The 17312-nt window shown below is 33.7% G+C and overlaps 1 protein-coding gene and 1 long non-coding RNA gene across 3 annotated transcripts; one reads left to right on the top strand and one right to left on the bottom strand.

The window, feature by feature from the left end:
• Positions 1–585: 585 nt before the first annotated feature.
• LOC141455322 (uncharacterized) lies at positions 586–2939 on the top strand. Its single transcript, XR_012459195.1, has 3 exons — positions 586–663; positions 749–1718; positions 2627–2939. It is a non-coding gene; the product is annotated as an uncharacterized lncRNA (long non-coding RNA).
• On the bottom strand, positions 1780–15752 carry rempA (intraflagellar transport protein rempA). 2 transcript variants are annotated; one of them, XM_074130218.1, is made up of 24 exons: positions 15462–15574; positions 15186–15373; positions 14688–14912; positions 13942–14212; positions 13690–13865; positions 12954–13156; positions 12667–12877; positions 12266–12446; positions 11553–11766; positions 11214–11414; positions 10977–11127; positions 9227–9364; positions 9003–9151; positions 8648–8825; positions 8173–8321; positions 7283–7420; positions 6883–7159; positions 6551–6711; positions 4602–4746; positions 4267–4452; positions 3959–4177; positions 3672–3829; positions 2933–3147; positions 1780–1956 (listed from the first exon to the last, which is right to left on the bottom strand). In XM_074130218.1, the coding sequence occupies exons 4-24, from the start codon at positions 14114–14116 to the stop codon at positions 1862–1864; spliced, it is 3720 nt and encodes a 1239-aa protein (XP_073986319.1). In that variant the 5' UTR covers positions 14117–14212; positions 14688–14912; positions 15186–15373; positions 15462–15574; the 3' UTR covers positions 1780–1861. The 2 variants fall into 2 exon arrangements, with proteins under 2 accessions (XP_073986319.1, XP_073986318.1); XM_074130217.1 differs by lacking the exon at positions 15186–15373 and having other exon boundaries at positions 15462–15752.
• Between the last annotated feature and the right edge of the window lie 1560 nt (positions 15753–17312).

Below are 17312 nucleotides of genomic sequence, written 5' to 3'. Positions count from 1 at the left end.
GAAAAATGAAATTAATCTGAGGATGAATATGTATTTGTTAAAAACAATAAAGGTAATACAGTCGACTCTCGATAATTCTATTCGAATTTTTCGATAATTCAAACTCTACAGCTGTTAACTTCGGTAAATCGAAAAAATTCAGTGTATTTAGATACGCTCGATAATTCGAAATCCTTTTCTTAACAACAGGGGGAGAGAAGGCTCTATAATTCGAACGAGGCCGCTTCCGCTCATTATAATTCGCATTTTCCCTAGTAATGTTTACTTCTCATTTTCCGCTTATTGTTCATTTCCTGCGCAATGTTTCTCTCCTTTCAGCCCAGTTTAATTTTCCAATTCTCTTTCTTAGTTTGTCACGATGGGAAGAACGTCTCCCTTACTGTGTTCGACAAAAAAAAAAATTATCGCGGCCGTGAAAAGTGGTTCGAAAAAAAAAGATATCGTCAAAACTCTCAATATTCCACCATCAACGCTTTCTACAATTCTAAGTCACTTGACTAAGTCAAGCCACAATGAAACAAAAAACTGTTCATTTTTTTAATTGGGTACATATGTTTATTATTATTTATTGAAATGTTAATACATATGTAATTTTTTTGTTCTTTTTTGTCGTTTTCATTATTTTTACTTTTTTACTTGAGGCTATACATGTCTAAAACTTAGGTAAGCGCATACGTATTTTCAATATACGTATGTACATACATATATACATAATAAAAACTCTTAATAATTCGAATTTTTCTTGTAGTCCCTTGGATTTCGATTTATCGAGAGTCGACTGTACTAAGAAACGATTCAAGAACGAAGAAATATATCCATCAGGTCTTCTAAGTTTACCACCATCAGGAAAATTTAACTTCTAATTTTTTTTTTGTTATTTCAGATAACAATAATCTGACCGAACAATTTATACACTTCACTACTGTTAGGAGAGTGTGGAGTGGATATTTGTAAAAACTTGTATTTTTTGTATTAGTAACTATTTTTAGCAAACATTTAGTCTAATTTACTACTTCAACTTACCCCTCTCTGTTATGTGAGACGTTAAATTTGAAAGTTCTGTACTCTTATTTTTCTTCTTTTTCTTTCATGGCGCTACAACCCAGTGATGTGGGACTTGGCCTCCTCAATGTTTCCGCCAGTCGTCCCTATTTTTGGCAACCGCCATCCAGTTACGGATTCGAAGGATGCTCTTAGCATCTTAAGCCACACCGTCCTGCCATCGTAACCTGGACCTTCCAAATCTTCGTTTCCTGTCTTATTATTAACTCTTATTTTTAGAGAATTAATTTTTCAAAATTTTGGCTTACTTAATATTCTTCTTCGAAAAGTTAATAGTCATCGTAATAGGTGGTTGTAGTGCAATGGTTTTGCAATCATTCATTAAAAAACGTAATTTTTTATTATGAAAGCCGTGATGAGAGCTTACATTTCACTCTCTGGTAGACAGACAACAATGTCTATCACCTAATTGATTATTGTTTTCAGTGTCTTATTATTTGTAATTTATAACCTACATCACTGATTAGTACTTTAGTAATGTAAAGTAATCGCCTATTTTTTCAGGCGAGGCTTAACGTCCAACTACCAATTAGGTGTCGTGGACGGAGATTAGTACTTTAAATAAGTTTATTAGCATATCCATTTCAAGAGCTTGCACTATAGATTGAAGACAAGATTCGTTCGTCCTTCTGTATTTGAATTCAACTTAATGAAATGTAAGATAAAACATACATTTATTCAACCTTCATTTGAGCAATAAAAAAAAAGGTAGACGAATAAAATATTAAGAGATCACAGTATATTTAAGGATACATTGTTTCTTTTTGTTTTTTAAACATGGCTCAAAGAAATAAGGTTATTAAATAGTTTCATCTATTACTTCGTCTTCTACATCAGATGAAGCACGTTCTACCACAGACTGTTCAGTCTCTACACCAAGTTTAGCTAAAATATCTGAAACAAAGTAACCAAAAATATTACTATTACAGTAATCACTCTGAAAACACTAATAGTCTAACGCTTTTTTATACCTAAATAATGATCAAAAGCTTCTCTAAAATTGCTAAGCTGTTTTTAATTCAGAACATTTCTATTGTAAAGGAAACAAAAAAAAACACTGCGAACAAATAACGTAATTTTTTTTTAATTAGTTTTTATTTAGCAAAAAAAAAAGAAAATTATTTTCCTGGTATTCTTGAGTTTTCGTCATCAGAAAGAAAAAACTCGAGTCAACGTTTCAAACTACTATAGTTCTTCATCAGAGTTTAGAAATTTGTATAAAAATATTGTTAAACACAATTCCACGTCATGGTGACGAACTAAATATAATTCGAGATGTTGGAGAAAAGATTTCTTTTTTTTTTACTAACCAATGTTCAAAAACCAAAAATAATAATTTATAAACCACTGCTAATCCATTAAACCACTGCTGTCATCAAAAAACGAGAATAATTTAAGAAAAGTAACCGAATTTTATAAATATCAAAAAAATATATTAGAGTAAAAATTATATAACGATTTAAATAGTAACTAGTTTTTTTAACATTAATAACTAAATTAAATGTATGAATTTTATCTCACTATGAAAAATGTCTCGATATTTTTAATTTTTTTTTTTTTTAAGATTTAAGGCGCGTCAACATCTGAGGTTATTGGCGCCCGGAGCTTTCTTCAGTGCGCTGCCGGCTTCCGGAAAGGGTTCTCTTGGTAAAGACAACCCTGACCATCACCGGACAGTGGGATAAATATAAGAAGCTTCTAAAGAAGGGAAAATCTCAGAGCTAGCAGCTGAATTCGAACCCAAGGCCTCCGCGAGATAAAATCCGTACGCTATCCATTGACCTAATTCCTTCCCTTCCAAACTTTATTGAATTTATTAAACTCTTAATCATCTTCACTAACTTTTATTAGGGAAATAAAAATAACAAACCTTTGGTAAGATAGAAATCTAAATTATCGTTGGGTTCTGCTCTTCTGAACTGTTGTAAAACAGATTTTGCAGTGGCAATATCGTTTTGTCGTACAGTGTTCTCTATCATTAGCGCGTAGACATCTCCTCTTCTTACTAATTCATTGTCCAGTGAAACATTCAACAACGTCCGGCAAGTTTCCATTCCAGTAATACTGTCACCACGCTCAAACTGCCTACATAAACGATCAAAGAATATCAATTTTATAAATATAGTTTTAAAAGTGATGTACAACAAGTTATGATTTTTTAAAAATAATTTTTTAAGTAATCTTTATTTGTAATTAACAGTGCATTATGATGATGATGATGATGATTATTTTTTTTTTTTTTTTTGCGCATCAACATCTAAGGTTATTAGCGCCCGGAGCTTTTTCCAGTGCACTGCCGGCCTCCGGACAGTGTTCTCTCGTTACAGACAACACTGTCCATCACCGGACAGTGAGCTGTAAGAAGCTCCTAGGAAGAGAAAATCTAAGGGTCAGCTGCTGGATTCGAACCCGGGACCTCCGCGTGGGAGTCCAGTATGCTAACCTCATAGCTAATCCCTTCCCTTTATTATTATTATTATTATTATTATTATTATTATAAGTTGTAAGTATATAACACTTTCGTGGGATTTATGGTAAACGAAAATTAAAACAAATAATGCTGGCTTATTAACTAAACAAAACACTAAAAACTGACATTGAATCATTACCTCGTGGCATCGAGAAATTTATTGACCAAAGCCGTTTTTCTGCTAATCAGTTCTTTCAGATTTGCGTGATAATCACCGGCAGGCCCTGCCAATGTTTTAGCAGCTTCATTTAATGCCCCTAGAGCCTTAGTATAATTACGATAATCATCCACTTCGACCTAAAACAAATAAATTCTATTAACTAAAAATTACGCTCTGAAACTACAGAATATTAATTAATCAGTAATCTTTTTCGTAAGAATATTATATAATTAATCACTCTACAACTAGAAAAAAAAAGTATTCACCTGTGCACATGCAATATAGAAATTAGCCAGTAAGTGATGTGCTCTGCCTTTAGTATAAAAACTAATAATAGTTTTCAGAAGTTCTGGTTTTACTCTCCAATCCAGAGATTGAAGGTAATTAGCAGCCATCACATACATCTCTTTTTGTTTGGAGACGTTTGCAAAAAAAATTATTTTATCAGTGTCACCAGACTTCAACAACGCTCGCATGGCTTTCATCTGTAATAAAACAATTTATTGTCGAACTTCAAAAAGAAATATTGAGACAAACATTGAAAAATAAATAAAAAAGTAAAACAGTAACTTGCCTTATTACCAGCTTGTGTGTACTTCTTTGTAGCTAGATGATAATTCGCTTGGGCCAGAGCGCAATCTGCTAGCGTTTCCAGCAAGGATGTTCTATTATCGTGGCCAATATCTGGACTTAGTTTTTCACCCAAATCTTCATTCAAAAGGACGTTATGCTCCCAGCATAATTTAATTGCAGATTCAAACTAAAATTATACATAAATATTTTGCAATTTGAATTGTTGAATAATTGAATAATTTGCGACTTACAAATTCTTCAAAAGAAATTTACACCTTAATCTGAGCGTATAATCTAGAGGATCAAATAAAAGTTAAAATACTTCACAAAAAATACCTGTTTTGCGATAGCCAAAAGATTTACTGCCTTTTCAAAATGTTGTTGTTCAATAAAATAATCTGCGCACTTCATTAACAATTCTTGATCATCTTCTGCTTTCAAATCAGCTGCAATAGATTCTACCGCATCATAGTGATTGATCCTTAAATGAAACATTAAATTATATTTTAAATTTCTATGCTTCTATTTGGGAATTCTCGTCTCATTCTATACCCAAATGCACTCAACAACACTAACACTAACATACCACAATATACTGAGACACTCGTCTCGGTTAAGAGGCTTGCAAGAGCCTAATGGCAATGCTATCCATCTGGCAAACGAAAATTCAAAAGACTGACTCATCTATTTAGAAATTAATCTAGACAACTAAGAGAAGAACGCTTTGAAGAATATACTTCATCTCTATCGACTGAAAACAAGTCGTCTCTCTATAAAGCCACTACAAGGATCACTTTATAGAAGTTAGTAACACCTCCACTTCCTGGTGATGACGGCTCGTGGGCCTCCTCCGACGAAGATAAATCTCCCTTATTTGCCTCTTATCTATCTTGTCCGATTTAATCAATCCTCAGTTCCAAGAATCCCTCAAGAACTTGTCTACCTTTCTTCTCTCGAAACGTTGGTTTGTTGAAAAGAGCAAAAAACAAAGAGCTTTGTTGAAAGCCATTCAACCCTTCTGCAGTTAAACATATGATTAGAGTTTTCTTTTCATTCGTATTTGATCTTGTTATTCCAATCATCCTTCAAAAACTTCCCAAAAAAGCTCTGGTTACCCATCCAGACGTCAGCTCCGCATCACTTGCTTTCCATTACTGAGTAAATTTTCCATAATACTTCCGATCTCTAAGCCAAATACCCCTCAACATCTCCCAACGTCATTTATTGGCAGGACTAGGAAAGGTTCTTTAAAAACCCCTGCTCATACGTATTCTTCCAGTCATTGAATTTTTTGGTAATCTTCCGGTCCACCAATTTGAATTCAGACGACCTCACTCTACCAAACAACAGTACCATCGAGTTGTAGATGAAACTTCATCCTCCCTTGAGAAGAAGAAGTGACGTTCTGGAATGTTTCTTGGTGTAAAACAGGCCTTCCATCGTGTGTGGCCTAAGGGACTTCACTGAAGGCTTCCTTCCAGACACCTATTTATTTGTATTGAAATCTAATTTGACTAACATATATTTTTGATGGAGAGTAGGAACTATTCTTTCTCCAATCAGTCATGCTCGTCCCGTCCTGAACACAATCTACTCTTCACACATTCCAATTTATCCTGTCACTACTCTTGTTACCTTCGCTGATGATTCTGCCATCTTATCTACCAACTAAGATCATTTAGTAGCATATGGAAACTTTTAGAATTTCCTCACATCTATAGAAAATGGTTCAAAAAATGGCTATAAAACTAACCGAGACAATATCTGAACACATTACCTTCTCTCTTCGACAAATCACTCTTTCTCCTATCTTTTACAATCTCATTTCTATACACCAGTAGTTGACGCAGTCCGCTTTCTTGGACTTAACCCGATGTAAGACTTACTTAGAAACCTCATACACGATTTAAGAGAAGAGAACTCCACAGACGCTTCCCAAAACTAAAAATACTACTAGCGTTAGATCAAAAATCACACTAGAAAACAAAAGACATTTATTTAAGTGTATTAAAACCCATCTGGGCATATGGCATCGAATGTGGGGTTCAAATCCCTCAAACCTTCGAAGGATCCAGAATGGATCCAGAACTTTTTATAGATAGTATCGGAGCTTTAATAAGGATTAATTATATAAGATATTAAATTTTAATTCTATTCGTTATTAATTATAAATAATTGACTATTAGTTATTAATTAATTATATTACCTTCAAAAATATTACTTATCACAGAAATAATTAATAATAAAACTAATTAAGAAAAATTTTCAAAAACATTGAATACAACCTGAATGCTAAGTCTAGTGCCTTATGAAGCATTCCAGCTCTCTGGTAAAGAACAACAGCTTTTTCTGGGTTAGAAGTCTCTAAAAATTTTGCGGCTTCCGCTTGTTCTCTTGGTCCTGCTTGAAGAGACAATGGCCACAACTGATCATCCAAACCTTGTTCCTACAAATAAAAATAATTTGGTAAAAATCAAAATGCAGAGATGCTTGCATTCATATTTAATCAGCTACACTCATCAAAGTCACATCTTTGTAACACTTCAAATATTTCAAGACATTTAAGTCAAAACATTATAAAAACATTTATCATTTTTTCGTAATAAGAGAAAACAACCTTGCACAGCCTAATAGCATTCGTGTAAGCAGTAGCCAGTGTAAAGAAATGAACTGCCTCTGGTATTCTTCCTGCTTCTTCAAACCTTCTTGCCATATAATAAGCGGCTGCTTTATCTCCCGAATCCTCAGCTAGTCTCGCGGCTCTTTCTGTGTCACCGAGATGACAAATCACTCTTACAAGAGACATCTGATCGCCTGCTTCTTCGTAGTATTTCATTGCAGTACGAATATCCCCTCGCATTTCTATGTACTGAGCCCACCATTTCAAAAGAACTCTAAGCATTAAGGAATAACCTTATTTTTTTCAATAAAATCTAAACTCTAAAAAAAATATCAATTACTAAGACTAAATTAGCCAAAACAAAATAATAAGTAACAGATTAGCAGAGAATACTAACGGGTCCTTGCTGTTATTTATATACTTCTCAAGAGCTGCAGTTTTTTCTAGTAACATTCTGGGTACTTGATGCCTATGAGTCTCAGCCCTCAAATACATGTGAGCAGCCGCTTCTGTATCACCTTCAGCTTCCAAATATCTAAAATAGAAATGGTTAACTTTTTCAGGGCTTAAAAAGTAACACTATTCTCAATCAACTAAAACTAAAATTATTGCTAAAAACACACTTAAACTAATAACCATCCTTCTCCAACAATCTCAATCCCTACCAGAATTCAACAAGCTTTTTTACGAAAATTGCGTGTTACGCTTCAGTTACCGGTTACCAATCAAGCGGCAAAATCCGTTTCAAGAAGCTTCTAATGTATGCTGACCATTAGAAACGAACCAATGAACAACAACAGCTCGTTTTCACTATCTTACCACAAAGTAAAGATTATTTAGTCTGATAAACGAAATCAATTGATTAGATCAGAGCAAGAAGCCAAATCCGACCCCTGATGAGAAAGTTTTGAAAAAAATTATCTTATGCGCCTGGTGGAACTGCGAGTATGTAGTTTATTTTGAGCAGGTAATATATTCAGCTCTACTCCACTTAGCTACAATGCATACTTTCCGCTTTAATTGAAAATATAGTCAAGTGTAAAAAAATACTTAACTTAAAGAATACTGCTTTAAGAAGACCATGCAAGCCGCCAATGACCAATTAAGAACAATCAAAAACTATTTAATTTCACCTACTTTTTTACATTACTCAATTTCACAATCAATCATTTAGTTGGTGAAAAAAATATACAGAGAAAATTAACTTTGAACAGTAAGAAAGATGATTAGGAATAAAAGAAGAAAACTGGGATTAACACGTTGCAATTAAAAACAATGAAAACATACTTTCCATAATTGTGGTAAGTATTTCTAAGATGTATTCTATCATGTTTTTGGCTGATTTCAACCGCTCGATCCCATTGGTCACTCCTCTGGTATAGCTTATTCAAAAGATCGTATCGGCCACATTCTTCGTACAATTCTTCCGCTTCTTTCTAAAACCAAAATACATGAAAGATTACATCAATTTTTTAAAATTAAATTTAATATTTTCTGTGGTATCGGGCTAATTACATAAAGGACCTCTGAGCGTTGTTACAAAAAAAAAATAAGTAAATAAATAAAAAAATAACTGAATAAAATTTATCAACTGAAGCATAAGAAACACAAAAGAGCAAGTCATGGCAATGATGTTATTATTTTTTACTTGCGAGTTTCCACATTTTAAATGAAACTAATGTAAAAATGGCTCCATGTCCAATTTATTGTCACTAACGTTTCTATTCAAGGACTAAAAAGAAGTATCAAATCAATTACTTACAACCATGCCAAGTTGAAGTGCCAAAGCTGCTATCCTTGCTTCAAGTTCCGGTTCTTTTTCAGCTTCATTCAAAGCTGCTACACCTCTTGTATGGCCCATATGACCAAGACAAATTTTAGCTACATCCAATCTGCGGCTCTTTACACACATACGAGCCAAAGAACTCCAAACAGATTTACTACAACATCAAGGTATTTTATTTTTCATCAGGAGAGCCTAAGTAAATATAAAAAACGCTGATCGCCTAACTACTTCGGTTCTCAGCAAACTATGAACCATACTTCATGTCACTAGACTGAAATACGGAAAAGTTAAATTAAACCATTGGATAAAATGATTTAAACAAAAAATATACCTCTTAATATTCCTTATAGATTTGAAAGCTTGATCCACGTCTCCAACACTGAGGCTAAAACTAAAGTTAATTACAGCATTTTTCGTTGCTAGATCACACTCTTCTAAACCTTCGAAATCTTTCATCAATAATCTATGTGCAGTGATTTTCTAAAAAAAAAAAAAATTAATCTTAAATTATAATAACTTAAATTTTATTAAATTCATAAATGAAATTAGATTTACTTGTTTCGATGTTGATTTCTTCAGGGTTATGAAATAGGGAAGATCAATGTTCAATAAGGAAATGAATTCATCACTCATTGGCATGACGTCTCTTAATAACATCCCATGATCATGCACTGCCAAAAAAGAGACTAGAACCTAAAAAAAAAAATAATACCTTCTAACACTAGGGAAGGGATTAGCTATGCGGTTAGCATACTGGACTCCCACGCGGAGGTCCCGGGTTCGAATCCAGCAGCTGACCCTTAGATTTTCTCTTCCTAGGAGCTTCTTACAGCTCACTGTCCGGTGATGGACAGTGTTGTCTGTAACGAGAGAACACTGTCCGGAGGCCGGCAGTGCACTGGAAAAAGCTCCGAGCGCTAATAACCTCAGCTGTTGATGCGCAAAAAAAAAAAAAAAAAAAAAATACCTTCTAACAGGGAAGGGATTAGCTATGAGGTTAGCATACTGGACTCCCACGCGGAGGTCCCGGGTTCGAATCCAGCAGCTGACCCTTAGATTTTCTCTTCCTAGGAGCTTCTCACAGCTCACTGTCCGGTGATGGACAGTGTTGTCTGTAACGAGAGAACACTGTCCGGAGGCCGGCAGTGCACTGGAAAAAGCTCCGGGCGCTAATGACCTCAGCTGTTGATGCGCCAAAAAAAAAAAAAAAAAAAAAAAAAAAAAAAAAAAAAAACCTTCTAACAGGGAAGGGATTAGCTATGCGGTTAGCATACTGGACTCCCACGCGGAGGTCCCGGGTTCGAATCCAGCAGCTGACCCTTAGATTTTCTCTTCCTAGGAGCTTCTTACAGCTCACTGTCCGGTGATGGACAGTGTTGTCTGTAACGAGAGAACACTGTCCGGAGGCCGGCAGTGCACTGGAAAAAGCTCCGGACGCTAATAACCTCAGCTGTTGATGCGCAAAAAAAAAATAAAAAAAAAAAAAAAATAAGCCTAAATATAAGCCTAAATATAAGCTGTGCAAACTTTTAGAATCATGTTTATTTCAATTTTTTATTAGAAACAAATATAATTCAACATTACACTTTCTTAAAAGGTAAGAGGATGTATTGCAATAATGTCAAATATACTAAATCGAATTTTATTGGAAATATCGTTTGAGGTCGCTGTGTATAAATAATACATATATTCATTTCATTTAAAGTGTCAGAGCAAGAACATCCTATCTTCTATGTAATGTTAATTAGTATTAAACATGTAGAAAATTGGTTGACCGAATGGGCCACCTTACTCAATAGAATTTCAGTTTTTAGTAATTTATTTTTAATATGGTTCCAATGACTCTTCCATCTTTAAGCAATATAATGTTTTTGCTTAAAAACATATTTAAAAAATCGGAGTGTGAAAAAATGAGTATGTCAGAACCAAAAGAATTATAAGAAGAGAAAAGTTGTGTAAATATTTTACAACAGTTTCATTTCTCAAAGAATCATTATCACTACTGTTAATAAATAATATAATAAACAATGCAGATGCAGACCAAAAAAAAAAATCGATTGAGGGTAGGCTGAGAAGTAACACAACAAAGACGGTAGGTTTGCAAGATGTAGCAAAGTACGTTCTCCTCAGCACAAAGGATTGTCGATTGACAAGTCTCTGATATATTAAGCTCGAAACTTGCAATTAATCATGAACTGTTAATTAATTAATCAAATAAATAAATTAGAAAATAATAATTGAAATTCGTCCATAAACTTAATAGTGAACAATGAAGAATTTCAAAAAAAAAAATAAATAAACTAACACTGGCAGGCGATGCGTTAGTTAGGTTTCTTGTCATTGTAGAAGAAGAGTATTTTCTATTATTCTGTGTTGTCGGACGTTTAGCCTCGCAAACGAGTAACCTTGGTTCTTCAGAATCCCAATACATAGATACCACAAATCGTAATGTTTCACTAAGAATTTTAATTCGTGTGTTAGTATTTTATACAATTTATTTTTTTTTTCTTTATGAATAATGTGATCAAAGAAATGTCATTACTTTGAGCGATTAAAATGGTGAGACTGAACACTATCTTCATCAAGAAACCATATAAATATTGATGGTAAAGGAGTAAGACTGGAGCTTGCTGCGGTAAAAGCCACTTTGTTGCCATTCGAATTACAAACTGCAGTCATTACTTCACCAAAATCTGGGATAGCGTCCATTAAATCCTTTAGTTTCGAACAAGGTTTGGCTTCCCTACATTTAAAAATTATAAAGCAAAATAAGTCGCAAAATAAAATAATTAATCAGATTTTATACGTTCACTAAAAACCTATATTTTTCGTAGAATCTTACATTAATGCAAGAGTACTCTTTTTTAAAAAAAATCAATACCTCCTTGAGAGATCCCAAATCTGTAGAACGCCTGTTATAGTAGACACCGTCATATAGTACCCAGTGAGGCTTAAGGTAATTGCTTGTCCATCGATATCTACATACTGTTTAACGGTACCTTGTAAAGTTAAAATCTGGATTTTGCTGTTAATGGTTAGTACTATAATGTTTTGATCCCAAACACCAGCTGTGACACACTCACAGCTAAATGAACCTGCACATAAATAAAAAAATTTAATCAAGTTTTTTTTTTTAAGTAAACCCGAAGAGGGCTGCCCCTTTTACCCTTTTCTCCAATTTTCTTCCCCCACACACGTAAAAGAGATTATTGTGATATCTCTTTTATAACCACTACAGGAAAGAGATGGGCTTAATGGTTAGTGCATTACAAACGCAAGCGGAGATATCAGGTTCTAGAGCAGTTTCTTTTCGCTGGAGTCTCTTACAACTCATTGTCCTGTGGTGAACAGCATGGTCTATAAAGGAGACAATGAACCCTTAAAAAAAGTCCCGGCGCCCATGATTAAGTTAAGGCGCTTTAAATAAAAATACAAAATCTCTAAAATCATTAAGCGTAAACTGAAAGCTTTTTTTAATGAATATTTTCAACATGAGACTTTTATTATTATGGTACTCAACTTAAGGTGTGCCTTTGTAAATATTAAAACTTGTTCGATTTGCACAGGTATTGTAGATTTAAATATTCTACTTACCAATAACACTAATAGATGTAAGCGGGACCAGATTGTAAACAGCCATAACTTTCCCACTCCATATTGCTACTATTTCATTATGTAGAGCTATCCCAGATACCTGTAGATCTGTATTGAGCTCAGCTGTCTCATCGCCAATGGATACAAGCATTTGCGATGCAGAAGTCTGGACAACTGAAGCCTGCAACAGCAAATTAATATTCACTGAGCTTTAGATTCATTATTTTGTAACATTGATGGATATTTCTTCTTCCATTTTTATTAAAAAATAATTAAAAACAAATAGCTAAAAACAAAAAAATGAAGCGGATAATTGTTCTACTTGATTTAAACAGGCTGGTAAAAAAAAATTAGGAATAAAAAATTTCTTTGCAACAGAGCATATGGTAATTATATAAAACCTTATTGTGGTAAACGGCGGAAAGGGAGTGTTCTCTAAGCACATACACTATTGTTCCCGTGTTCAGCGTCAGATGACTTTGTCCCCATGAAGCTAATTTAATGCCATATTTAACTTTGCTTGAAGCAACTTGTGTCCATGCATCGTAACCTTTACCATTCACTTTCCATATAACCACATTACCTAAGTTGGTGCCACCACAAAGCAGACCTAAACAAATTATATTTTCATATTAATTTAAAGTTTTTTTGGAAGTAATTATGCAGTATTAAAGTAAAATACCTAACTTTGTTATTAGAAAAGGCGATACTAGTGATGTTTTCCCTCTGATGAGTAAGCGAAGAGTCGTTTCTTGAGAATACTAAGGAGTAGGAATCACCTTCCAGAGGCTCCCACATCCTAACTGTCACATCACCCACTGCACAAGCCAAAACTCCAGAACCGGCCCATGTCACCGGACATGAACCAGTCGCAGTACCGCTCAATTTCACCTAATGCATAATCATAATTCTCAGTTACATAGGATTTAAAGATAAAAAATCGTTAAAATTGTATATGATCGGTAATTTTGATTTAATCTTCTCTAAACGCTCGTGGTTCTTATTTCTGCTTGCTTTTCGGATTTTCACACATCTACTGAGATTGATTCATTGGTTTAGGAAGTCAGAATTTGACCAAAAAGTTTCAGTTACTATGTACACTACTTCTAAACATATTAGTGTAACAGTTAAGCCTAAACTAACGCCTTACGTTGGTGGTCCAGGCCTGTTAACAATCATCCGCCGTCTCTCCAATCCTTCATCGCGTTTCTCCAATGAAACAGTATATCCAGTATATCATATCCTCTATAGATGAAAAAATCTCTGAAGATGGATGAAAATTCAAAATTAGTTAGAAAGAAGTAATCAATCATGCCACGAAGGGTAAAAAATCAACGACATTATCCAACGCTATCGTTACAATAAGCACACTATTTGTGATTTTTTTTTTTAAAGAAATTAAAGAATTTTTAAAAATCTCTTACTTTAGTGACTTCTTGCAAATCTCCAGTAGAATCAACTGAGTAGTAATTCATATTCAGTCCTTCAATAATCACTAAAAGATAATCTTCTCTTTCATGATGTAATATCTTCTGGATTGGTCCAAGTTGACTTAATACTTCTCGCATGTTTCCTGATTCATTTACATGATACACAGAACCTGGACAATGTATTACTTCGTTTACAAAAGTTAACTTCAAGTTTGAAATATGTTCAAAATAATTATCTTTAGCTACCGTCAGAAGTAGCAACAAAAAAAGCTGTTTGATCCAGCTGCACTGCTGTACGACGACCTGCTGTTTTGGGACGCCAAGCACTAAAAATATCAAGAGCAGTTTCATCGCCCGCCACTGCTCGCTTGGCCAAACCAGCCAAATCTACAGCCCCACTAGCACGTTTTGCAACTCTCATAGCCACAGAAATAGGCACTCCTGAGGAAGGCTTTACTTGAAAAAGGAGGGTAAGCTGGCCACGAGCATCCAGACGCCAAGCAGATACAGTGCCAATCTGAAGAACGTAAAGAATAAAAAGCAAAAAGTCAATTTAAGGAACGAAATATATATCGTATGAATAAGCTGGATGTTTGGCCTAGTTTAGGGTACCAGAGATGACCGAAATGTCGAACATTAAACACCTTTTATTCTCTTTCATTCCAGCTAAGTTCTGCAGTTTTTATTAAAAAACATATCCTATTTAAAGTTTTTTTTGTTTACATTATTGCTTTTAAACTAAACATTTCTATCAAAGTACGTCAAAATTTAATTAAAGTCTGTTTAATAGTGAGGTGATATTTGAGAAAATCGAAAAAATTTAACAATAATTACAAACCAACTCAATAAAAAAGTCAAGCTTAAAGAAAAAAAAAATTTGTAACAGTTTTAATCGTTCTTCGCAAGAAAACAATGATATAGTAAATAGTATCAAGAATACTTTAAAATATTATCAATATAACGTTTCCAAATAGCTTGCACAGCTTACTAACCACATCTACGGTGACAAATTTGCTGCCTTGTTGTGACCATACTGCAAGTGATAGTGCTGAACGATTGGTAGTCTGTACTAGAGTGTAGTCATTGTCACCATTCCACACTCTTACTTCACCGTTTTGCCAGGCAAGAACTAGAGTCCGGCGATGTGGATGCCACGACAAAATAGTGGCTTGAAACGTTGGATTGGTGGCTGGTTCTATCTCTCTAATTCTTTCTCCCTATAAAAAAAAAAATATTCAAATTGTAAATATTTTATAAGCTTTATAAATTATTCATATATAAAGTTATTCATGCTTGAGCATACTTATTAAGTAACACTTATAAAGTATCCAATTTTCCCCTTAAGCAATTCTGGTATTACAAAAAATAGGAAAATACTAGAATTTTTATTAATTTACTAGCCATTTAGCCACTAGTACAGTTTTTTAGTTACCATATCTATTTAAAAATTATATTAAAATAAGAAGTTGTGTTTATATTTGATAGATTACCGATTAATTATGATGAACTTTAAAGACTGGAGCTATTTTCCTTATTTTGTGAATTTTTCGCTTCTTTCAAAAGATAAACATAATAGCTTTAGAATTAAATTCGTGACCAAGAGGCATTAAACAAATACACAAGTAACAATTATAAAACTTTCAAAATCTTTTCTCTCAGGAAAGCGGTTTTTATTCTACTGAAGATTTGAAAACAAGAAAAATCATATCAACTTTCGCATACGTAAAAAAAACATCAATTTTTTAACTAATGAAGAAAATCTTTACCAATTCATCACATATGTAAACCGATCCACCTCTTTCAGGGCTAAATAATGCAACTGCTAATAAAGGATGTTGCTGATGCCATTCAACAGAAGTGAAGTTAGTATTATGAGATACTTCTCCTATATTTACATGGTAATCAAAATATAATGTCATATTTGGTTAGCTAAGTAAATCCCCAATTAACATCACTGCAAAACAAAATTCAGATACACCTTCACTTACATAGTCTGAAATGACAATGTATGTGGAACATGTGTGTACTCTGTATAGTGTGTAAGTCTGAAACTATTTCGTTACCTAGCAACGAGTGGAAAGTAGCCTTGAACTTTTTTTACATCCCCTCCAAAACAGTTCACACATAGTAAAAGCCAAAGCATTACTTTTTTTCTGGATTTTTGTGAGCGAGCGGTATCCGGTAGGCGGCCAGTAAAACTGTTTCACATTTTTGACGTTTCACTCTGATTTGGAAAGTTATTGTATGTTTGAAAATGTATTTTGTCTTTTTTTATATTTATGCCGCGCCAAAGACATCGATTAAATTTCTGGCAATCCAGAATAAAGACACATGTATTCTAAAGTAACATAATAAAGGGGGTGCATTATCTAACTATTAGAAATTGGAAACGATTAGAGTAATCAGTGAAAACTGACCAGAAAACGAGAAATTTAGCATGCTGCTTCAACTGTGAGCATTTACATATTCGTTTGAGTCAAAAGTTCGTAATGCCAGGATACTTCCATTAAAAATCATATATATTCCTTTATTACAGAAATTCTCTTAATTTCAAAATGAATTCTTGTAGAAATTACCACAGTTAAAGTGATTAATTTCACATTCCAGTTCTGTTGATTATGTTATTTTGAGAAAGAAAATCCAAAATTAAAAAGAAATTATTAGAATTTATCTACTTTTTTGCACTGAACTCGAGTAGAGGCCAAATGCAGCATGTCCGACAGCTATAAGTAGAAGTTAATCAGAACGGTGTGCTTGCACAAGAAAATTAAAGTACCTTGGTGGTTGGTTGATAGAAGTTAAGATATTACAATTTTAAGGAAATTATACAATTTTAAAGGAAAATCATAAATTTCTTTCTACGTACTCAGAAGGCGCTGTCTTGAATAGTGATAGTGAATAGTGGAGACTTTTGCTAATCCATTGAACCTGCCCTCAGGCAAATTTCATCTGTGAGATGAAGAGGGAAAATTTCCTTTCAATACAAATTTTTATTTATTTTAGAATGAAACGTGCTCTTCGTGGCTTCACTTAAAAAAAAAAAAATCTTCTGAAAAAGGGTTTGGCTGATTTGCTCTCATACAACTTGGCTGAGTTTTTTTTCATGACAGTTTGTCATCACTGAGTTAAGAGAAATACTAAATTTTAGTGTTCTGCAGTGGGCCACTTTGTTTTGTCAGATGACTAACTTTAGTACCTACAGTCAATTAAACTATCTGCAACTCGCGATGAACAAAGTTTTGTATTTTAAGAATTGTTATCCACAAATATTGGCTCATTAGGTTGGTCTATTCCGAGAATCGAATTCCACTTAAGTTTCTAATATCCATTACCGTCACATATTTTATGCTGCCGTATTCCAGCTCAGATTTCACCTGGGATTTTTTTAATGCAACAATTTAAATAAAGTCTTCAGTTATCTTTTGCTTGATATAGAAACTTGTGATATTAGAAAACATCCATTACTGAGCAGGCTAAAGCGAAACTCAAAATTACAGTCTGATTTCTGAAAACCCCAATAACTGTCCTGAATCATGAAAAGACGATATTGTAGTGATATTTTTCAATTAGTTTAATTCCAATCCATTATATATACTCGTATATCTATATAGCTCACA

Source organism: Rhodnius prolixus, unplaced genomic scaffold, assembly GCF_049639745.1.
Source record: "Rhodnius prolixus isolate KJV_2025 unplaced genomic scaffold, Rpr scaffold_4, whole genome shotgun sequence".
Classification (NCBI taxonomy): Eukaryota; Metazoa; Arthropoda; class Insecta; order Hemiptera; family Reduviidae; genus Rhodnius; species Rhodnius prolixus.
The sequence above is the reverse complement of the archived record's forward strand: the minus strand, read 5'-3'. Positions and strand labels throughout refer to the sequence as shown.

Bases quoted from the DNA above. Each gene is read 5' to 3' on its own strand.
- rempA (XM_074130217.1), bottom strand. From the start codon at position 15,614: ATGACATTATATTTTGATTACCATGTAAATATAGGAGAAGTATCTCAT. The intron at 11,128-11,213 runs GTAATGACATTT...TAAAATTCTTAG, and splicing joins CACCATTTTAATCGCTCAAA to TGAAACATTACGATTTGTGG. The intron at 4,178-4,266 runs GCAAGTTACTGT...GTTTTATTACAG, and splicing joins ACACACAAGCTGGTAATAAG to ATGAAAGCCATGCGAGCGTT.